At 39.5% G+C, this 24,406-nt stretch overlaps 1 protein-coding gene across 1 annotated transcript; it reads left to right on the top strand.

The window, feature by feature from the left end:
- The first annotated feature begins 1,688 nt into the window (after positions 1 to 1,688).
- On the top strand, positions 1,689 to 24,240 carry me3 (malic enzyme 3, NADP(+)-dependent, mitochondrial). The gene is made up of 14 exons (XM_061724587.1): positions 1,689 to 1,889; positions 8,196 to 8,329; positions 9,065 to 9,214; positions 9,294 to 9,369; positions 11,309 to 11,470; positions 13,597 to 13,700; positions 13,784 to 13,893; positions 15,286 to 15,383; positions 17,752 to 17,865; positions 17,949 to 18,054; positions 19,621 to 19,763; positions 20,747 to 20,920; positions 22,184 to 22,282; positions 23,525 to 24,240. The coding sequence occupies exons 1-14, from the start codon at positions 1,704 to 1,706 to the stop codon at positions 23,684 to 23,686; spliced, it is 1,818 nt and encodes a 605-aa protein (XP_061580571.1). The 5' UTR covers positions 1,689 to 1,703; the 3' UTR covers positions 23,687 to 24,240.
- The last annotated feature ends 166 nt before the right edge of the window (positions 24,241 to 24,406 follow it).

The raw sequence follows: 24,406 nt of genomic DNA, 5'->3' as shown, positions 1-24,406 counted from the left end.
TTTTTTAACTCACAAATTATTTTGGTTAAAATTGGAGGACCCCCTGCAGTACCTCCGCGATAAATTTTGGCCCTGCCTAACACCTGTTAAACTTACAAAGAAGTCGTAACTGTTCAGAACTCGTAACTGTTCCCCATCCTGCTCCTCTTTAGCAAAGTAAATTCGGTCTCCCATTTTTAGAGATATTTACACCAAGTCTTCTCTTTTTTAGAAGCCTTTTTTTTTATTTTATTTTTTTATTGAAAGACAAAATGCAAACAGCACAATCCAACCGCCAGGGGGAGACACACACTCAGCGGCGGAAAATCAGGACACAATGAAACACATTAAAAGAGCACAAAAACTTAAGGCCTTGATGGCCTTTGCATTGGTGGAGAGTCTAATGGTAGGGAGTGCATTTATAATGACATTAAATTCCTTAACGGGGACAATAATATTGAATTTCAACATAAATTCTTGATATGTCAAGAGTAAGTCATTTGAATTAAACAGCTGACCAACCAAAAGAATGGTATTAGAAAACCATTGAGCGTAAAATATGGATTTGTTTCTGTATATAATGTCTTTATTGTTCCAAAAGTAGTATCTATGTGGAGAAAAATTATGTTTATAAATTAATGACCATGAGAGAAGCATCTGTTTATGAAAGTTGGACACATTTGTAGGGAGTTTTTCGATATTATAGTTACAAAATAAAAGGAAATTTAGGCCTCCCAATCTAGAAAAAATAAGGTGTGGTATAAATTGAAAATGGGTTCTTTAAGAATTGTTTTAGCCAATTAATTTTGAATGTGTTATTCAAAGTAGAAACGTCTAAAAAGTTAAAGCCACCCTTATCACATGAGTTCATTATTACTGATTTTTTGATATAGTGATTTTTGTTCCTCCAAATAAAATTAAAAAGCTCTCGTTACATCCATCCATCTCTCATTTGTTTATCCGAGTTTGGTTTGCTCCCGTTGTCGCCACTAACCTCGCGAGAACTGCCACCCAGGCAACAGCAGGGGGCAGTTCTCGCGAGGCTTGTGACAATTCAGTTTGCAGTTTAAAAGTTATTATATTATAAAACGTGAAATGTACGAGGAAATACTAATACGGGAGGACTGCGGGAAAAGACCGGGTAAAATACGGTAATTTCCCGGCCAAAACGGGAGACTTGACTTGTGCCGCGTTCCATTTACCTCGGAAATCGGAACTGGGAATAGCAGCCATCTTGGAATGGTAACTCGGGGGTGGTGAAGCTTCTCCCACTTTCCCAGTAGGAAATCCCACTTTGAGGGGCGTTCCAGTTGAAAATACCAACTGGGAACTGGGAAATTCCGAGTTCCGAGGACAAATGGAACGCGGCATAGGTTTTAAAGAGCGGACACGCTGGAGACGGGGAAGGAGCGGGGCGTGGGCGGGGCCTACCGAGCAGCGGCTGCTCTGATTGGTGGAGGCGGAGCAGCGGCTGCTCTGATTGGTGGAGGCGGAGGCGGGACTGACCCGACCGGGGAAGTGAAAGCACCAATGTCAAAGTATCGAGGATCAGCTGACAATCAGTGCAAACAAAGATCGATAAGAGCAGCAGCAGCAGAGAAGGTACCAGCAGCATCTCACAGTTCCCAGGTGAGGATGCGTGTTCTGGTAGCCCCGCCGCAGTTATGTGTTAGACTTTTTTAAATAAAGCCATAAATCTGTGCGGATCTCGTCCTGCAGGCAGCATGAACTCCCTCCCTGGACGAGCCGCTTTGTCCCTGTGCAGGCGCGGTGCGGCCGGGATGCGGGTCCCGGCCGGGGCCCCGGGCCACCCCCAGGTCCGGGTCTGCCACTCCGGCTCCAGTCGCAAGGGCATTGTGCACACGAGGAAGAGGGGCTACGACATCACCAGGAACCCCCACCTCAACAAGGTGGGCTCTTACAGGTGTCGGGCAGGCGGCTTCCTTAAACTAAATATTAATAATTGCATGTTTTTTTTAAATCTTTTTATTTGTCAATAATTTTCACAATTCACATTCACAATTTCTATTTTACCCACATTCTTACCCTCCCCACAATTGCCCTAGGGAAGAGAAAATAAAAAAATCATACATTTTTGTATCTTTGCCTGGATGAGGAACTAAAAGAAAGTAGCTCAATTTATAAATGTAAAAAAAAATTATAAATCTAAAATAATGTATAAATATAGAACACAAATATAAATTATCTTCATATTAAACTGTCTAAATTATGCAACTTTCCTCCTGCAGCTATCCTCAAATCGTGAGTGACCACATTTATTTTCTTCTCTTCTTTGTTTATTTTCTTTGTTTTGTTCGTTCGTTTCGTTTTCTTCTTATTAGTATCTTTTGTTTCTGAAGTCTGCCTTTGTTGAAAAGGATAGGCAAAATAAGCCATGAGGCTTCAGCCTATACCTTTTTTGGTAAAAAAAAAAAGGGAAATGTGTACATATAATATATATATTTATACCCGTGTGTGTATACTGTACATATACAGTGTGTATATGCAAACATCTTAAAATGTAAATGACCAAAACAAAATAAACTAAACTAAACTACATTAAGGGAGATCAAAATTAAATAAATATAAAAAGAAATAAAAAAAATGGCAGCAACAGCGATGTCAATAAACTATATATCTATCTATACATACATACATACATACATACATACATACATACATACATACATACATACATACATACATACATGCATACATACATGCATACAGCACATGCTTATTTTCTCATACATACTGTATACATACATCTGTATAAGGCACAAGTTCGAAAATGGAGATACTCATTGGTCCCCCTTGGAAAAGTTCTCCAGTTTTGAAAATAATGGAGACCAAAATTCTTGAAAGATATGTATTTTTCCAAAGTTAATTTTTCCAATGGTAAAAAAACTGACATTTGATCCAAAAAGAGCTTGAAAGTTGCAGGGGAATCATCTTTCCAAAGTAAAGGTATACATTTCTTAGCGAAGTATGTGATCATAATTAATATCCTGCTTTTTTTCCGGTCTAACTGAAGATCCAGTGTATCATTTAATAAATACAAACTGCATGCATGTTTTTTTTTTTTTTTTTGTAAATAGATTTATTGATGATGAAATCTGGCTCTGCAAAAAACAGTTTTCACCCTGATCTGCATTAATTTCACGTTCCATCCCTTATTTATCTGCAGATTTCTTTCACAAACGATCATTTTGTAAGGTTTAAACCACAGATGGGCCAAAGATGTGGCCCGAGGGCCGGATGCAGTGCCCCGACCACCTCAATCCGGCCCCCTTTGTTAAAATAGACACACCATAAACATCTTTTTACAGTCTTTACATTCCTACTCTGAGTCAGGAACACACACACACACACACACACACACACACACACACACGTTCACTCTTATGGGAGGTTCAGAACCACCATTTAGAATAAACTAGACATCATTGTATTGATTTATCGGACTCATGTTTGACAAGTCGAGTAACATGCCAACGATATGAAAAGAGGAAAAAAAAAATTAAGTTTCTCAGCGTTCAACTGAATTAATAGAACTTAAATCTACCATATAAACTTGTGAAAAAGCGCTAGCCTTCGTTTGATGGTGAATTAAAATAAAAAAGTATATTCAGCCGTTAAGCTGGGCAAGATTAAATTAGATCATCTGATGTGTGGGCCCTTGTCTTATTTAACCGTGGTCCGTAGGAATATGGACGTGAAAGAAAAAGAAATATTGCCCATCTCTGGTTTAAACCGCTAAAATGTACACAAAACGCAACAGCGGATAAAAACAAAAAAAAAAACTATGAAACATAAACAAAATTTCAGAAACTACAACCTTAGAAACTCTTTCTTGTGAAAAGGGTCTTAAACTCTTTCCTTTTGTGACCTTTCCCACCGGTACAGAACCTACCGAACCAATCGGGAGGCAGGTTTTATGCTCTTACAGACAATATTCAAAACAACCAAGACGGCGGAGGAATCACCAAAAACACATCGAATCAAAGAGTTTTGTCTTAAAAACCTTTTTACTTCATACTTTTGACATCAAATCTGGTCTTTGCTAATGATTAGTTTTAGTAAAATCCTGTGATTATACTGCATTTCTTTCCAAACTTTAGCTTCAGGATGACCAGAGGACACACACACTGAGTTTATTGCGCTGGTTCTGGTGCCAAGTCCTCGGTGTCGGTGCAAGCTCAGCAGTCACATCCTGACCCGAAGATAAACAAAGAAAGACAGGAAGTGCAGCCCAACTCCGCTGACTTTTATTGTGTGTTTCATCCAGACGTCCCGACATGATCCCAGTAATTTCTCAGATATCAAACACAACCCTCCGTCTCATCGCTGCATGAGTCCATAAAACTCTATCGCAGGTTCAGAGACATGACGGTTCTCCTGATAAGGAGCGGATAAAGGTCCATTTAATAGCAGTCGAGGCATTTTCTCTCCTTGTCCTCATGTGACATGTAGTTTTAACCGTTATTAACCCCCAACTGATTGGAGCTTAACAGTTTCACTTTAATGCCTCTTTAGTTGCTCAAACAGAACCAGATGGAACCAAACTGGGCCTAGAAACCCGTGCAGGACCCAGGAGTGCAGATCCCATGTCAGGATTGGGGGGGAACCCAACGTGATTTTAATTTTAAATTTTTTGCCAATATGCAACTCTTACCATGCCATGAATTGGTAAAGGCTCGGCAAAAAATACTGCACAGGGAATCATTTATTGTGCTTACCTTTCTTGTTTATTTGTCCTAAACAGCCAACAGTGTGTGTCACTGCTTACTTAACTGTTATATTCATAAATCATCATTTTAAGGGTTTTGGGCATGTAGTGTCTACTCATCTCAAATTCTTCTCACCATCTTCCTTTTATCCTATGGGACTACTTTATGCAAGATCAATTGATATATGGAGCCCTAAACAAGTTGTTTAAACTAACTGATCATGTTTTAACACAGTTATGGTGGTAAACAGTTCTAAAAAAAAAAAAAAAAAAAAAAAGGACCCATTGCTAAGAGCACAATAAACTCAGCACAAGTTGACCCAACATCAAATTTATTTACATAAATGTCCATGTTTGTTTTCATCTGTCATTTTCCAGGACTCCCTGGAAAAAGAGATCCTGTATCTTAATAGGCTAACTCTTCTTGTCTGTATAAATCTTCTTATCTGTATCTAGACAACTCATGGATAATACAACTTGACAATAAATTCATATTCATTCATTTATCATTCATTTAGAGAAGAGACTACAAAATCATGAAAATTATCAACAAAATGTACCCATGTTGCCCTTTTTATCATCAATCTGACGAGTAGACACGACAATTATTATTTTTTTAGAAATATATTTTTAATAAATATTCAACCTTTAAGTCTGAAAATACATTTGTTCAATTTTGAATAATTTAGGGTATTTTTATTGGGGGAGACAATTCATGTTTTTCAGAAATTGGGGAGGGCATGCCCCCCCCCGTCTCCCCCGGGATCTGCACCCACGGCAGGACCTCTCTGCAGAAGAGAGTGTAAAAAAAAACAGAGGAAAGGGAAGCTGATCTGACGGGGGGAGTGGGTTCAGGACCCGTCTCCATTGGACAGAATAAATAGATTAACCCCCTCACCCCCCTGACTAGATACCTGCCACCGCTGAGGCAGGAGAGCAGAAGTGTTCAAACCCAGAAGGCCCCGCAGCAGAATGAAAGTTCTGCTTTAAGTTTTTTAGCACATATTTTGGGTTTCTAGTGAGCTGTATTTGGGTCGGGTTATGAGTCATCTCTAACCACGGCCGACCGTGATGACTAACGCGTGACTCAGTGTGGTTTAGGTGTTTTCTTAGAGAGGCCCGTTCGGGTCCGGCACCACCATGTTTGGGCCGATCTGAACACGAGAGACTCTGAATGAACCAAAGATCCGCCGGGTCCGATGGTTCTGGTTCCAGTCAGACGTGGTACTGACACCGGCCCGGGCCACGCTGAGGAACTCCCTGCTCACGTTTCAGAGTTTCCACTGGGACGCTTTTACTTTGTTTTTCACTCTTCAGGAAAAAAAAATCATCATAAAGCAGATGTTACATGAAAAGAAAAACTTATTTCACTTATTTTTTTAATGAATCGGTCTATTTATTTATTTATTTATTTATTTCAGATCCCCATTAGTTGCTGCCTCAGCAGCCACTATTCTTCCTGGGGTCCAACAGTACAAATATACATTTCTATAAAACTTTTACAGTACAATATAAAATGTTAGTTAAACAGAATAAAACAAAGTAGATAACAAGTACAAAGAACAACAACTAAAAAGAAAAACAAGACAAAAAAACAAATAAAAACTAAAGATAATAATAATAATAATAATAATAATAATAATAATAATAATAATAATAATAATAATAAGCAGAAAACAATGGAAAAAAAGAAAATGAATTTTCCTAAATGAAAAAAAAAAAAAAAAAACACAACCAAAAACAGATAGATTAAAGGTAAATCCAAGTACAACTAAAGATAAATAAGTGCATACTAAATGATGCAAATACAAAAACAAAACCAAAAAATGTATTTCAATAGAAGAAAATTTAAAAATAGATAAATAGTGAAAATAACTGGAAACGTCACAAAACTTCAGCAAAATAAAATACAAAAAAATTGAAATTAAATGCAGAACAAGAAAATATTTTTATTTATATAACACCTAACTCAATTAAATCAATAAGCTAAAACCATTAGACACAATCTAAAACAACCAGTTTCTTTTGAACTTCCTTTCTTAGTCTCCTCTTGACCCAACTCTGCCACTAGTTGAAATGAGATTTTCTGGAAGTATATTCCAGTACACGTACATGTCCACAATGTTGACGAAGCAGCGTCATTTCTTTGATTCCTTCCCTGATTGTTCAAAAGAAAAGAAAAACAGCAACTCAGCCAGAAGTGTTGAATCTGATGATGTTTGAAATGAAAGATTTTCCCGACAGATGGTTCATCAACAAGAAAGCTGATCTGTGCATTTGGACGACAGTCAGACATTCCCTCTCTGAGTGTATTTGTGTTGCGGGCGGTAAATGACATCTGCTGATATACCCGTGTAAGCTCTTTCCACTGGGAGGCTTTTATTTAGTTTTTCACTCTTTAGGGGGAAAAAAATCATTCATCATAAAGCAGCACCGACTCAAAAGATGGTTCATGAAAAGAAAAACTTATTTCACTTATTTTTTTTATGGATCACTCCAACAACGGTGACAAAGTCCTTCCCTGATGGTTCAAAAGAAAAGAAAAACAGCAATTCAGCTGGAATTGTTGAATCTCTGATGTTTGAAATGAGAGATTTTCCCGATTGACGGTTAATTAATGAGACAGCTGATTTGGGCATTTGGATGTTTGAGTGTGTTTGTGTTGCTGATAGGACTGGGGATCGATTCAAATGTCAAGATTTGATTCGATCCGATTCCGATATTGATTTGGGTTAGTGTTATTAAAACAGTTTTTTCAGCTGTTGCATGAATTATATGACTGTAGTTATGCAACATATTACTAGTAGTATTATATTGAGATTTAACAGCAAGTATTGGCAGCTAATGATGCTGTAAGGACCAATCAGCTCCCAGAATGCTGATAGAACTGTTTTCAGAAACATCATGTGGATCAGAATTATCAAACAGATTCAGAGCAGCAAACAGAGACGGATGAAATCGGTTTTATTTTTTCATACATTTCGTTTTTATTTGTTCCATTTTCAGTCTGTTTCGGTTTTTAATTTTTGAGCATTTGGTTTTTAGCATTTTTTGCAAATGTAACACCAAGACAGTATATAAAGTAATGAAATATAGACAATTTATGCAATTATAACCTAACACTTTAATGTTTTCATACCTTTAAACATATTTAAAGGCAAAAACATGGCACCAGTTATTCTCGTGTCCAACAAAACATTCCTTTTTTGGGGATAAACAAAAAAATAACCAAAAGTTGTAATGTAATGATAAAAAGAAAAAAAATACATAAATAAATAAAACAACCCCCCCCCCCCCCCCAAAAAAAAAATAAAAAAAAATCGATCTTTAGACATATGAATCGATTTTTAGGAATTAATATGAGAATCGATTTAGAATTGGGAAATCGTTTTTTTTTTTTTCAACACAGGCCTAGTTGCTGATCTGATAATATACCCGTGTAAACCGGTTCCAGAGTCTCCTCATGTGTGATCTCCCCCCGCTGCAGGGCATGGCGTTCACGCTGGAGGAGCGCCTGCAGCTCGGCATCCACGGCCTGCTGCCGCCCTGCTTCCTCTCGCAGGACGTGCAGGTGCTGCGGGTCATGAAGAGCTACGAGACGCGCGTCAACCCCCTGGACAAGTGAGACTCGCACTTTCACCGTAACCGCTGATTATCACAAGGTCCTCCTCAGCATCTGTTGCCAGAGCAACAGATGTCCACGTCTTATGGCACTTTTCCACTAGTACCTACTCAGCCTCAACTCGACTCGGTTTGGTTCTTTCCCACTAGGAGTCTAACGTGCCGAGTAGATACTTTTCTGTAACTACTACAGAGTCGGAAAAAAGAAAACAAGGAAAGGAGGAAGGGAGGGAGAAAAGGAGGAAGGGAGGGAGAAAAGAGGAAGGAAGGAAGGAAGGAAGGTAGAAAACAAAGAAAGGAGGAAGGAAGGAAATGAGCCGGAAGGAAAAAAGGATAAATTCCCGTTGATGACGTTTTTGTGTAACAAACATGGCGGATCTGAGAGTGAGATAGATTTATAGTTACAAATGTGGAGTTGAATTGGTATTTTTTTTATCGTAATTTTTATCGTTATCGGGATAAATGCCAGAAATTATCCTGATACATTTTTTAGTCCACACCACCCATCCCTAGTAGGTACTAGTGGAAAAGTGCCATTAGTGTGGCATTAAAGGCTTAAAGTCCAGTTTGATTTGATTTCACCCCCTTTCATTGCAAAAAGACTTGAATATTGGGCAGTTTTTCATGAAATCAGATGCATCTATGTGGGTCGAAGGTCGAATGCGGGTCGAGATGAGCAAACATAGTCAGAGATCCGTCTCTCTGCGTGACGTTTTGCCGGTTCCCGTCTCTCAGGTACATCCTCCTGATGACGCTGCAGGACAGGAACGAGAAGCTGTTCTACCGCGTGCTGACCTCCGACATCGAGGAGTTCATGCCCATCGTGTACACGCCCACGGTGGGCCTGGCCTGCCAGCAGTACGGACTCGCCTTCAGGAGGCCGCGGTGAGATGAGAGGGTAATTTACGGTGCAGGAACCCGGTCTGACGGCTCGCTGGAGCTGCTAAACCTGTGATGTTTTCAGAGGACTCTTCATCACCATCCACGACCGGGGACACATCGCCACCATGCTCAACTCCTGGCCCGAGGAAGACATCAAGGTAAAGACGGCGTGCTCCGGCGAGCTGGCGGAGGCGCCGCAGACCTCCCTGACCCGTGTTTGTCCCTCCCTTTTTATTATTTTACCTTTTATTCTACCAGGTTAGTCCCATTGAGATCAAGGATCTCTTTTTCAAGGGAGACCTGCCCAAAAATGGCAGCTTTAAAAGTTACAGACAAAACAACAAATCCACAACAACAGAAATAGAAGGACAATGCAAAATAAATCACAAAACAGTGCCAGTAAATAAGTTACCGTAGATGACCAAATAGTCGCCCGTGCGCAAATACGCGCCTGTGCTCTAATAGCCGCCGGGGGTCCGAGCCCATTTGGCATAATAAACGCCGGTTCAATTAAACGCCCGGGCGACTACCGGTAATAACCTGGTAATAACACTGTATTTGCATTGTATTGTGTACAGTATCGTTCATACTGCTCTGATCAGCTCCGTGTGTCGCCGTTACACAGACAAACTGTCTTTGTATATCAGAGCATGTGAGCGGAGTGAAGCGGCGAGAATTTCCGCTCCTCGCTCACAAAGGTTGTCACCGCTCTGCTCCGCCTTCTTTATTATTTATAATTTAATTTTTTTATATATTAAAATCCCAAAATATCTGTACCGTTTCTGATTGGGTGTGTGCACTGCGAATCATTTCAAGTTGTGTCTCGGCGGAGGAACCCGGCGTCCAGCAAAATGAGAAGAGAAAAAAGAGTTCAGCAGGCAGCGCACACACTGAAGGCTGATTTATGGTTCCGCGTTACACCAACGCAGAGCCTACGGCGTAGGGTATGCGGCGACACGCACCGTACGTGGAAATGCGCTCTTTTTTTTTTGCTATTAAAACATGATTTGTAATGTGAATTTGCAAAACTTAAACTACAAATAATAGTTTTTGACGTGACATCAGAGATTGTGCATGCTCTCTGTGAAAGGATGAGGCTAATCGGGTCGCAGCTGCTTCAACTGTGATTCCTTCACGAGGAGAGACCAGGATTTCAAACACGCTTGATTTTCTTGCGACCTCACGATTCGTGATCGGGAGCTCGTCGTGAGGTGTTGTGTTGTGTACAGTGTGTACAATTTTAGTTCCAGTGGTACTATGGTGATCTCATATGTTCTTTGTAAGTAATGGTCTGGTGCTGCTCATTGCAAAAATAAATTGTAGCCTGGTGCAAATACCCGCCTGGTTCTTATAAACGCCTGGGGTCCAAGTGGATTTAGCATATTAAACGCCCGGGCTACTAAATGGTCATCTACGGTACAATACTTAAGGACAGTGACATGTACCGACAGTCATTTAGAAATGCATTTGTAAGAGCTTTAAAATCAGACAATGACACTAATGTGTTTAGCTTCAGGTCTTTTTGGAGGCAATTCCAGGGGTCGGCAACCCGCGGCTCTAGAGCAACATGCAGCTCTTTAGCATCGCCGTAGTGGCTCCCTGGAGTTTTTTCAAAAATGTTTGACCTTTTTTTTCATTTTTTTCTTCTTTTTTTCTTTTTTTTTCCTTTTTTTCACTTTTTTTTCCTTTTCCTCTCTTTTCTTTTCCTCTTTTCTTTTTTTCTCTTTTTCTTTCTCCTTTCCTTTTTAATCTCGACATTTCAACTTTTTTCTCGACATTTCGACTTTTTTCTCAAGATTGTACTTCAACATTAATCTCAACATTTCGACTTTTTTCTTGACATTTTGACTTTTTTCTCGAAGTGCATAATGAAAATAAATATCCCCCCAGTTATAACTAATTTAGAAACATGCAGCATGTGTTGTCTTCATTCTAAGGCTTATACAAGACTTTTCATTTTTTGCGGCTCCAGATATATTGTTTTTTTGTGTTTTTGGTCCAATACGGCTCTTTCAACCTTTTGGGTTGCCGACCCCTGTGCTATTCCAAGTAATTCCAAGTCCCTGACCCGTGTTCCTCCCGTGTTTCTCCCTCCAGGCCATCGTGGTGACGGACGGCGAGCGTATCCTGGGCCTGGGCGACCTGGGCGGTTACGGGATGGGGATCCCCGTGGGGAAGCTGGCGCTCTACACGGCCTGCGGGGGCGTCCCGCCGCAGCAGTGCCTGCCGGTGCTGCTGGACGTGGGAACCGACAACCAGGTGAGCCGCGGTGCGGGTCGGGTCACGTGACCCGGTGCAGCTCTTTTATCAGCCATATCAGATGAGTTTTAAAGGTTATTGATACGACCGGGGAGATGCTTAATGATTCATCAGCCCGATCTCGTCTGTGGGTGCAGCAGCTAGCTGCCTCACCAGCCCTGGACCTTAAAGTTCTTTGCACAGAAAGGTGTTAAAGCAAAGTTCTTGTTTTGTATCTTTACTCCAAAATGTGAAAAATTATACAAAATACAGAACCAAATCCTTAACTTTTCTAAATAAAATAAAATATGCTGATTAAAAGACTGTGTTGCTCTAAGGTCCAGTGACTTTCACTGAGTTACCGTATATTTATTCTACATGCAGCAGCCAATAGAAATGCAGTATTCTGCTTTGTCACTAGTCACTGGTCAGAACAAATATGAACCGAAGGAATCTTAAAAAAAGGTATTAATCATTTTAAACATAAATAACATTTGTCCACAATGGCTACAACAACGTCCAACGGGAAATAAGACGGCGGGAAGTTTATCGCCCGGCGGGTGAATCTGTTTTATGAAAATAGACAGACCATAAACATCTATTTATTGTCTTGTATATTCCGAGTCACAGGGTCCGAAAGGCGAAAGGCAGGTTGCCAGTCCATCACAGGGCCACACACACACACACACACACACACACACACACACACACACACACACACTCAGATAGGAGGTTCAGAACCACCAGTTAGAATAAACTAGAAATCATTGTATTGATTTATTGGACTCATGTTTGACAAGTCGAGTAACATGCCAATGATATGAAAGGAAGAAATAAGCCAAACTTTACCTAATTAATATAAACAAAGGAACATTTTTACTGAACATTCAACTGTCCACAAATTCATAGAACTGAAATCTATCGTACAAACTTGTGGAAGCGAGCTTTTGTGTGATGGTGAATAAAATACAAAAAAGTATATTCAGCCATTAAACTGAGCAAGATTAAATTAGATCATCTGATGTGTGGCCCTTTGTCTTCTTTAACTGTAGGAATATGGACATAAGAGCAGTACTCGAGTTGAGGGGGATGAGGGGGGATGGCATTCCCCCCTGAAATAAAAACGGTCAAAATCATCCCCCCAGTAAAACTGCCATCCCTCCTTTCCATCCCTTATGTCATTTCATCAATGAATGTGGTTTTACTGCTATTTCAACATTTAGAGTCATCACCAGAAAAATAACACCAGAAAAATAACTTATTTGACAATTTTCACCTGTTTCAAGTAAATTTCACTTGAAATAAGTAGAAAAATCTGCCAGTGGGACAAGATTTATCTTCTCATTACAAGCAAAAAAATCTTGTTCCACTGGCAGATTTTTCTACTTATTTCAAGTGAAAATCTACTTGAAACAGGTGAAAATTGTTGTTTTTTCCACTGATGAGTCTTGTTTTAAGTGAAATGAGATTTTCTTACTAAAATTAGACATTTTAACTAGAAATAAGACAAATATTCTTAAGATTTTGAGTTTTTGCAGTGATCCATTTTACTTATCCTGTGAAGGACAGAGTCATATTGATAAGTTCAGAAATAGTTTTTTATTGTTGTGTTTTGATGTATTTGATGTAAGCCCAGTGGATATTTAAAGCTTACAGAAGGCTGCATTTAACTGCTGCTATGTCATTCCTGCAGTATTTCTGCAGGTGTTTTGGTCACTGCTATTATTTATGATATATTATTTGTAATCAGCACAAATTATCTGTCCCCCATATGATAAAATCCACCATCCGCCCTGATTTTTTTTTTTTTTTACAACTCGAGTACTGCGTAAGGAGGAAAAAAAAATATTGCCCATCTCTGTTTTAAACCGCTTAAATGTACACAAAACGCAACAACAGCGGATAAAAACGCAAAAAAACTATAAAACATAAACAAAATTTCTTTAGAATTTTTTCACTAAAATACTTTCTTGTGAAACGAGTCTTAAACTCTCTTTCCTTTTGTGACCTTTCCCACCGGTACAGAACGTACCGAACCAATCGGGGGCAGGTTTCATGCTCTGACTCAGAAGAAGAAAAAGAAAAAATATTGAAAACAACCAAGACGGTGGAGGAATCACTAAAAATGTGTTTCATGTCCGTCCCAGGCGCTGCTCGATGACCCGCTGTACATCGGACTGAAGCACAAGAGGATCCGGGGGAAGGAGTACGACGACCTCATCGACGAGTTCATGGACGCCGTGACCGACAAGTGAGTGAAGGTTCGGCTGAGTGAGGAGAGTCTGGCGAGTCCAGGGTCTCACCTGTCCCCCCTGTCCCCCCCGTCCCCCGCAGGTACGGCATGAACTGCTTGATACAGTTTGAGGACTTCGCCAACAGCAACGCCTTTCGCATCCTCAACAAATACAGGAACCGCTACTGCACCTTCAACGACGACATCCAAGGTATTTGTGGTCGTCTACAGCCGTGGTTCTCAAATGGGGGTACGCGTACCCCTGGGGGTACGTGGAGGTACTCCAGGGGGTACGTGAGATTTATAAAAATATATATTTAAAAAAAGCAGTAAGCCTAATAATAATAAATAAGTCTTGAGAAATAATTATATTATAAAAAGTAAAATAAAATATAAATGCACATTCATACACTGAATTTTATATTCAGTATTAATTTTAGTATCCTTAAAGAAATATTCAATGTTCAATGCAACAATTCAATTTTATGTGATGAAAACTTGCAATTTTCATTGTTTGATCACCAAAAGAAGCAAAGTTGCTGATTTTGTGTGAGCAAATCTTTATTTATTATTAAGGAATGAATCAATGAATCAATGAATCAATGAATGAATGAATTTTTATTTCGAACATGTATATAAAATGAAAGTAAAAATAATAATAAAAAGATAAACATTTACATCTTCATATAAACATATGTTCGAAAAAAAGGAGTAGGAAGAAGTTTACACTTTTTCCTAGTTCTTACCCCTTTATAACACTATGGATTTACATTATTGTTATTACAGTATTATATCTACATAATATCCATATAAATATAATCTATATAAATACTCTGTAAACATGCCTATTATTACATAATTATCCATATAAGTATATAGACAATATAAATATTACATAAATATTATATCAATATCTAGAAAATACAACTATTATATACATCTATATAAATATACACTATATAAACTACATAAATATCTCTATAAATATATATGTGCTACATACCCAATAAATATATAACATACATTACATAATTTCAACTATCCTTCTCAACAGATAATATATACTACATAAATATCTAAACATATCTTAAGCAAGTATAATATACCATTTTTCCCCACCTTATTTGTTTCTCACACTCCCCGTCAACCCATTTCCTCTTCCATATACCTGTTTATAAATCAATTTGTAAAGAAAATATGATTTATTTATAATTAAGTTAATGATTTTTTTTTTTGTGAACACATTTTTAGTTATTTATGTATATTCATTGTTTTCTGTTTTTCTTATTTGTTTCTACATGCAATGTTTAGTTCAATGTTTATTTAAGGTTTAATAAATCAGACATTGAAGGCACAGCACTGTACCTCTTTCTTTTCTACCAAAAAAGTTTGAGAACCACTGGTCTACAGGTTGGAAACCAAAAGTTAAACACCTCCAGACGCTGAGAAGTTAGTCAGAAGTTCCTTGAGACTTTTATTTCAAAGTCTCTCTGTAGTGAAACTGTTTAAAGCACCTTTGAACGTTTCTCCCGGTGAGATGGAGCTGCTGGTTTTGGCCCGTGAGGCGTCACAAGTGCACGTTTTTGTCCATTTCCTCCTGCAGGCACGGCCTCCGTAGCTGTGGCCGGGGTCCTGGCTGCCTTGAAGATCACCAAGAACAAACTGCTGGACCACAAGTTTGTCTTCCAGGGAGCCGGAGAGGTGAGAGGCTTCGCTCTTTTAAAGCGACACTACGTAACTTTTCCACCTTAATCTAATATTTCCAGAGTCATTGTGATGGTACATCAACTTCCAACAGGTTTAATGAAACCTCTGTCATGGTCTGAGGGGGTCTGTATCGCCTCCACTGGCACTATGTAACTTTGAGGAGCATGGTAGGAACCCTGCCACACTAAAAAACTACAAATCGTTACGACTTTGACTGCTTTACGGCATACGTCACTTCCCCCTCCTTCCCGATTCGCAGTCGAGACGAAAATGGGCGGGGCTTGGAGTTCAGAGCTCAGGAGAAGCTGGTAACCCGTTGCTGCGTCGTGGCTGCAGCAGCTCCACATAACAGACGTGGGGAAAAGATCCTAATGGTTTAACTTTTCACCGGTTTCCTGCTCGGAGGCAGAACCACGCAGGCCAAGTATCTGATATAACAGAGTAAAAGAGTGAAAGAGTCGTCGGCTCGCTTTGGATCGCAGCTGTAACGACCAAACACACAGTAAAGCCTGATTTATGGTTCTGCGTTAAATCGACGCAAATCTACGGCGTAGGGTACGTGGCGACGCACAACGTACGGTGCGTGTCGCCGCGTACCCTACGCCGTAGGCTCTGCGTCGATTTAACGCAGAACCATAAACAGCCTTAAACCACAAACACTCACACAGACCGGGGTCGGATCAAAACACGGGTTTTATTCCCCACTTCGCCAGCTAAACGCAGTTGCTGGCCAGCTCTCTGCGGTGCAATTAACCCCAATCTTCAGATAAAACTAGTTTGTTGAGGAAAAAATATTAACTCTTATTTGTAGCTGCAGAGGAAAAAAATAATCTCACGAGGAAAAAAAAATATTGCTCACGCCTCTTCAACATAATATAGCAGTCAAAAAAAAAGAAAAGAGAAGTAAGAGGGATACAAAACATTTAGGCTACTGTATGTTGTACTATTATACAAATTTATTGAAACACATGGGTTTTCAGTAATGATTTCATATGGATCCAGACCGTTAATAATCATTATTTTCTCCATATACCGCTCCCTGGCTTCCTTGTTTAAGGTATCCCGGTAAATTCCAGTTCCTTTCCAGCAGTTTAACATCTTTTTTTGCGTTCCTTCTGTTCACTTGGTGAAACAGAAAAGCGTCCCGTGTTCTCTCATCAAAACAAATGCAGCGACGGGATAGGAGTTTTCCGGCAGTACGCGCTGGTGCTCATGGGAAACGTAGTGTTCTTTCTGGTAAAGCACTACCGATTTTGTCCACAAGATGCCGCCAAACTCAGAAAAGCTGAAAGTTACGTTGTGCTGCTTTAACTCCCTCAGAGCTGATATGGAGGGAAAATCCACTCCAAACATTTGTGTGTGTATCATTAGATTTGTGTGTAACTCGCACGAAGTTACGGACAAAACGATAGTTAAAGGAGCTTGAGGCCGGATTGTGGCAGGATTTATGAAAAAAATCCGTATACATTTTAAGTTTTCTAGTAATAATGTCAGATGAAGCGTTCCAAACCCAAAAGAATGAGCCCTCTAGTGTATCTCTCCTTTGCCTTGAACAGGCTGTGTGCTGCAAAATGTGCTGCAATTCGGTCCCGAATTTCCTGCGCTGGGCTGCGGATGTGACGTCACATGACGCTGCATGCACGTTCTCCCCGTTCTCCCGTGTCGGCTTCACTGTTGGCTGCAGTACCCCCAACGGCCGTCGTGGTGAAGGTGGCGCTAGAGAGTCTCATTTCTTAAAAGGAGCCTCAAGCTCCTTTTAAGAATTCAAAAAGCCTCCTACACACAAGTCATTAAATGCACGAATTGCCTGATACATGCACAAAGCTTTAGATACGAACAAATGGTTTTGAGACTTTCCACGCCTCCAAGAAGCCTCAGGGCGGCTGCGCTGGTTGTGGGTGTGGTTTCAGCAGCGGAGGAGACCGAGGGCGTGGTTTGCATTTTGGTGACGTAAAGAAAATGCACAAATCCAAACGGCCCGTGGAAACCACATGACACCGGGGGATTCAGTCGGGCGGGGGGGAGCAGACCTTGCAGATTTTCATGTGTTTGGCAGGGTGAGGGGAGACCCCTTTTATATATGTTAAAACAAGAAAAAACATATTTTTCATAATAGGTCACCTTTAAATCCACCACGTAGGACAAATCTGTGAGGTTTCTGGAGGTGTGAAAAGAGTCTCAAAACCTTTTTTTGGGGCTTTTTTAAGTCATAATTATTGTTTTGTCCTTAACTTCGAGAAAGTTACAGACACACAAATGTTTTGAGTCACTTTTCTCTCCATGGCTTGAGCTCTGATGACCTGAAAGCAGCTGAAACGGGAGAATCGTCCCACTTTTTCTTCTTCTTCTCCTCTCTGAACAGGCTGCTCTGGGCATCGCCCACCTCCTCATCATGGCCATGGCCAAGGAGGGCGTAAGTCGGGAGGAGGCGGCCAAGAGGATCTGGATGGTGGACTCCAAGGGCCTCATCGTTAAGGTGACACACGTCTGCATGTCCTCGAGGTGTTGGTGTCTCTGAGGGTTTCTGAACGACGACGTAAGACGTGTCCGTCCCTGCAGGGGAGAGGCAACCTGAACCACGAGAAGGAGGAGTTCGCTCACGACCATCCGCACCTGAAGACGCTGGAGGAGGTGGTGCACACCGTCAAGCCCACGGCCATCATAGGTGACGCGTGAAACACCCGTTAACCCCTCTCATCCTCACAAATCTGAATTATGACTCATTTAAGACTAGGGCTGGGGATCGATTATCGATGATTCCGATATTGATTTGGGTTAGTGCTATTTATTATAAATTTTTGAGCATTTGGTTTTTAGCATTTTTTGCAAATGTAACCCCAAGACAGTATATAAAGTAATGAAATTTAGACAATTTATGCAATTATAACCTAACACTTTAATGTTTTAATACCTTTAAACATATTTAAATGCAAAAACATGGGACCAGTTATTCTCGTGTCCAACAAAACATTCCTTTTTTGGGGATAAACATACCCAAAAGTTGTAATGTAATGATGAAAAAAATTAATTAAATAAAATAAAAAAAATAATTAAAAAAAATCGATGTTTTGACATATGAATTGAATTTTAGGAATTAATATGAGAATCGATTTAGAATTGGGAAATCGATTTTTTTCAACACAGGCCTAGTTGCATGAATGATATGACTGTAGTTATGCAACATATTAATACTAGTATTATATTGAGATTCAACAGCAAGTATTGGCAGCTAATGATGCTGTAAGGACCAATCAGCTCCCAGAATGCTGATAGAACTGCTTTCAGAAACATCGTGGAGCAGAATTACCAAACAGATCCAGGGCAGCAAACAGAGGCCGTATTAAATCAGTTTTATTTTTTCCCACATTCCGTTTTCATTTTTTCCATTTTCAGTCTGTTTCGGTTTTATTTTTTGAGAATTTGGTTTTTAGCATTTTATCCAAATTTAACCCCAAGACAGTATATAAAGTAATGAAATATAGACTATTTATGCAATTATAACTGAAAACTTTAATGTTTTTATACCTTTAAACATATAGACAAAAACATGGCACCAGTTATTCTCGTGTCCAAAAAAACATTCCTTTTTTGGGCATAAACAAACAATAAAACAAAAGTTGTAATGTAATGATGAAAAAGAAATAAATCGACCTTTAGACATACGGATCGATTTTTAGGAATTAATATGAGAATCGATTTAGATCCATCCATCCATCCATTATCTATACCCGCTTTATCCCTTGCGGGGTCACGGGGGTCTGCTGGAGCCTATCCCAGCTCATTTTAGGTGAGAGGCAGGGGTTACACCCTGGACAGGTCACCAGTCCATCACAGGGCCACATATAGACACACAAACCATGCTCACAATCACACTCACGCTCACACCTACGGGCAATTTAGAATCATCAATTAACCTAATATGCATGTTTTTGGACTGTGGGAGGAAGCCGGAGTACCCGGAGAGAACCCACGCAAGCACGGGGACAACATGCAAACTCCACACAGAAAGGCCCCTGCCGGGCCTGGGAGTCGAACCGGGGACCTTCTTGCTGTGAGGCAACAGTGCTAACCACTAAGCCACCGTGCTGCCCCGATTTAGATTGATTTTTTTTTTTTTCAACACAGGCCTATTTGAGACGTATTCAGAGAGAAAATAAGCAACACCAGTTGTGTTTGAGCTGATGAATTTGAAGCGAACGTTGGAGAAACTGATGTTGAATTTGTCCCGAAGGCGTTGCCGCGATCGGAGGAGCGTTCACCGAGAAGATCATCAAGGACATGGCGGCCTTCAACGAGAGGCCCATCATCTTCGCCTTGAGCAACCCCACCAGCAAGGCCGAGTGCACGGCGGAGCAGTGCTACAAGCTCACCGAGGTGATGCCCCGTGGTTACCATGGTTACCGTGTTTCTGCTGGTCTTGAAAAGTCCTCCGCTGTTGTGAAAGTGTTAAAAACTCAAAAGGAACTAGACCAGGGGTGTCAAATGTGCTGCCCGCAGGCCGCATGCGGCCCGAGAGAGATTTTCATGCGGCCCGCGAGAAGGCACGCAAAAAAACGAAACGTTAATTTACTAAAAAGGAAGGCAGAAATAATTGCCATGAATCGCAGCATATCCGATAATATATTTCTTCTACAAATCCATCGTTATTCCACAAATAGAGCAGTTTTCGACTTTTTTTTAGTTTTCTAGAATGCATTTGCCGATTTTATTTCTTTGTAGACGGTCGTTTATTTTTATTAACTGACTACTATTATATATTTTCACAGGAAAAATATCACTGCTAAAAAAGATGATAAAAGATATTTATTTTGAGAATTTCCGTTTTGAATACGAGGATAGTGACAAAGTAAAATAGTTAAAAGAGAAGTGCTGACTTTTTCGGCACACTGGCGTAAATATCTGCACCAATTTTTAAAAATAGATACACTTAATTGTACTGGAAAACTCTAAAATCACAAAGAAACACTCTCGGATGTAATAAGAAAGATTTTGCTTTTAATTAAATTTCCTATAAAAAAGCGAAATATGAAAAAAAACATACTTCTATTCTAAAAGTATCTTGCATAATTTGAAAAAAAAAAACGAGAAATTTCCTAGAAAAGATCCTGAAGAAATATATTTTACATAATTAGAGTGTAAACAAAGTGCATATTTCCTTTTAAAATTAATTAAACTGATATTGGATTAGATAACAATAGTAAAAAAAAAATTCGCACTGTTTTTGTTATTTTGAGCGTGCGAGAAAAGAATTGGTCAAATCTGGCCCGCCAAGCAAAATGAGTTTGACACCCCTGAACTAGGCGGTTTTGTGGTGGGTTTGTCTGCACGGTAACTTAACTCCTCCCCTTTCTGCTCAGGGGCGGGGCATCTTCGCCAGCGGGAGTCCGTTCAAGAAGGTGACGCTGGCGGACGGGCGCACCTTCTACCCCGGCCAGGGGAACAACGCCTACGTGTTCCCCGGCGTGGCCCTGGGCGTCATCGCCTGCGGAGTGCGGCACATTTCTGACGACATCTTCCTCACCACGGCAGAGGTGAGTCACACACGAGAGCGGTCGGACCTCTGGACACCCACAAAGATTCAGATCAGACTCATTCTGATCACATTAAATACTTTTATTAACTTTATTAAACCACCTGACTAACGAAGGTTTAAAAAGACCTAATTACCATCTTCAACAGAACGTTCTTAAACACATTAAACTATTTCCAAAACACACATCCTGGTCTACGGTGGATCAATACCAACATCTCAGTCCTGATGGTTCAGTTTGAAGGTCCAGTCCTCCTATTAGGAAACAAAAAGACTTTACAGGACTGTCTCAGAAAATTAGAATATTGTGATAAAGTCCTTTTTTATTTTCTGTAATGCAAAAATGTCATACATTCTGGATTCATTACAAATCAACTGAATTATTGCAAGCCTTTTATTATTTTAATATTGCTGATCATGGCTTACAGCTTAAGAAAACTCAAATATCCTATCTCAAATTAGAATATTCTGGGAATCTTAATCTTAAACTGTAAACCATAATCAGCAATATTAAAATAATAAAAGGTTTGCAATATTTCAGTTGATTTGTAATGAATCCAGAATGTATGACATTTTTGTTTTTTTAATTGCATTACAGAACTTTATCACAATATTCTAATTTTCTGAGACAGTCCTGTAAATGTTCATTAATTTAATTCTGTAGTATTTTCTTGTGAAAAGTGAATTTGGATGGGAACTACTTTTCCTTCCGCCCTCTCACTCGGCGTTGAACCACGGCTGTGATGAGGCTCCGGGCAGTCAGATATTTTAAAATGATAAATGTTATTGATTTATAATGTGTCATATGTAACAAAAACACTCAGGAAAAGTCACCAATCTCGTTAAATATTTATAAAATGCGAGACAGACCACTTGCAGGAGAATCGGTGGGAATACTTCAACCTCACTGAGCATCATTTCTGTCGGTTTTATCATCGAAGGGTTGTTTGTATTTCATCTGTTTTTGTTAAATACATTTAAAAGTTGCCAGTTAATGTCTTTAAATGAGGCTTTAAGTGAGTTTTATGATGTAATTTCATCATAAAATCAGAAATATTTGCATAACTAACAAGACTGTTTTTATTTTATCAAAACAAAAATCACTGCTGTTCTGCTTTGACTTCATATAAAATCTTTTATTGATTAACAATTCAATAACTTTGACCATATAGGTCAAAGTTCACAGACACAAAAAGCTGCTGTTTTATCAGAAATGATCGATTTATAGGTAAATGTAAGCCGGTATTTGTTCTGTCTTTGTCAGTCGATCGCTGACATGGTGACGGAGGAGCACCTGGCAGAGGGACGACTGTATCCTCCACTCAACACCATACGAGAGGTTTCCTTCAAGATCGCAGTGAAGGTGGGAGATCCATCACATACGTGTCAAATCCAACGATAAGACTTGTAGTTTTAAACAGAGGTGTCAAAAGTATTCACATTCATTACTCAGGTAGAAGTATAGATACTAGAGTTTAAAAATACTCCTGTTGAAGTTGAAGTATCAACTTAAGTTTTTTACTCATGTAAAAGTATAAAAGTACTGGTTTCAAAACTACTTAAAGTATAAAAGTAAAAGTAATGTAAGGGGGAAAAAAGCCATTAAGGACAAAAGCCATTGAAAATGAATGTATCTTAGTATAATGCAAATATATTAAAGAACCATATATGTGTACTATTGAGCATTAACATGTGTTTCAGAGAGCAGGAGATATGATGACTAGTTGCCTATAAGTATTGTAATTAGGGCTGTGCGATTAATCGATTTTAAATCCAAATCGGATTTATTAATCAAGACGATGTTAAAAAAAGGAAAATCGTAAAATCGATTTTCCTTTTTTGCAGCTGGCTGCATGCGTCTAGTCATCTTTGTTTGGTCAAGAAAATTGTAAATGCTGTCACTTTACTAAACTCAAGGAGGATTTACAGTATCTTTCAATTGCACTTCATTCCCAATAGGGAAATTTGTTTGCTATTTTTCTTTAAAAATAAAGATAAAATATTTGAAACTATTTATTCCATTGTCTTTTGTAGTTTTACCAAAAAAAATCGAAATCGTAAATCGGGTTTTCAGAGAAAAAAAATCGGAATTTTATTTTTGTCCAAAATCGCCCAGCCCTAATTGTAATGGTGCAAAAAGTCAAACTTCAGAGGCATGTTATCATTTATCCTAACCTTTATTGGAATGTACATCCAAGTTTAGTTGCAGGAATCTGAGGGAACGGATGTAAGAACAAAACTGGACAAGAACATCTGAAACAACCACAACCAAATTCACTCTATCCGGATGGAGCAATTTAACTGGATAGTTTTTTTTTAAAGGCCGAAATGAAATAGAGTAACGAGGCTGTTTTTAAAAAGTAAGGAGTAAAAAGTACAGATAATTGCGTGAAAATGTAAGGAGTAAAAGTAAACAGTCGTCTGAAAAATAATTACTCCAGTGAAGTATAGATAACCAAAATTTCTACTTAAGTAAGGTAACAAAGTATTTGTACTTCGTTACTTGACACCTCTGGTTTTAAAGTTCACATCATGTCTTTGATCAAATACTGGATGCCAAATCTCTGCTTTTCATATATTTACGGAGCTGCTTTTCTCCTCCCAGATCATCAACTACGCCTACAAACACAACGTGGCCTCGGTGTACCCCGAGCCTAAAGACAAGGAGGCCTTCGTGCTGTCTCACATCTACAGTCCAGACTACGACTCCTTCACCCTGGACACGTACGGCTGGCCCAAGGCGGCCATGGAGGTTCAGGACGTGTGATCCGCGCGCTGCCTCCCCTCAGAAAACTCCTGCAGACGACACTTGCCTTCTGGATTTGTGCGTTAGTCTTTTATACATGTCGGTAAATGCCTCTCACAAAGACCAGGCAGTAAATAATCATTACTGTACCTACTGAATGTTTAATATACCATGAAGAAGTTCGGCTCCCTCAGTGCTGTATGTTTTATTTGATCTCTTCCGTGAGAGGAATATTTCATATCCACCCAGGAGCATATCACACAACACCAAGCTAAAACTACACTCCATTTACTAGTTTCTATCAGCTTGCATTTCTGGCTCTGCTTCGTTGTGAGCATTGGGTATTTCTGATGATCAGCACTCCTGTTTTCTTGACTGTATTTGAAGGAAGTGTGTGTTGCCTTGAGTTTTGTACAGATATCTTTCTGTTGTGTTTTTTGCCAAAAAACTTTGATGGCCTGTATCTTTTACTCTGAGCAAAACGTGATGCTGTGCAGGCTTTAGTACTGAGATATATAAGCTTTAAGTTTTCAAAGGGAACATGTACGTTTTTGAATAAAATTCTTGGAAAACTATGTGAGTTTTTCAATTTTTTGACAGTTGCTTAAGAAAAATGCCTGGGGCAGTTTTCTGGAGCAGTGTTGTTTGGTGCCCCCTGCTGGTTGTTTCAGGAGATTGCAAAAACAAGGAATCTTGTCATAGTTTGGCAAAGTACAGCTGTAGTGGCTATTTGTCTCCAAC

The sequence above is a fragment of the Cololabis saira genome, chromosome 6 (genome assembly GCF_033807715.1).
Source record: "Cololabis saira isolate AMF1-May2022 chromosome 6, fColSai1.1, whole genome shotgun sequence".
Taxonomy (NCBI): domain Eukaryota; kingdom Metazoa; phylum Chordata; class Actinopteri; order Beloniformes; family Belonidae; genus Cololabis; species Cololabis saira.
Note: the sequence above shows the minus strand (reverse complement) of the source record. Positions and strands in the feature narration are given on the sequence as shown.

Coding starts and splice junctions, on each gene's coding strand:
- me3 (XM_061724587.1), top strand. CDS start 1,704: ATGAACTCCCTCCCTGGACGAGCCGCTTTGTCCCTGTGCAGGCGCGGT. Junction 9,215..9,293: donor CTCGCCTTCAGGAGGCCGCG/GTGAGATGAGAG, acceptor TGATGTTTTCAG/AGGACTCTTCATCACCATCC. Junction 19,764..20,746: donor AGTGCTACAAGCTCACCGAG/GTGATGCCCCGT, acceptor CTTTCTGCTCAG/GGGCGGGGCATCTTCGCCAG.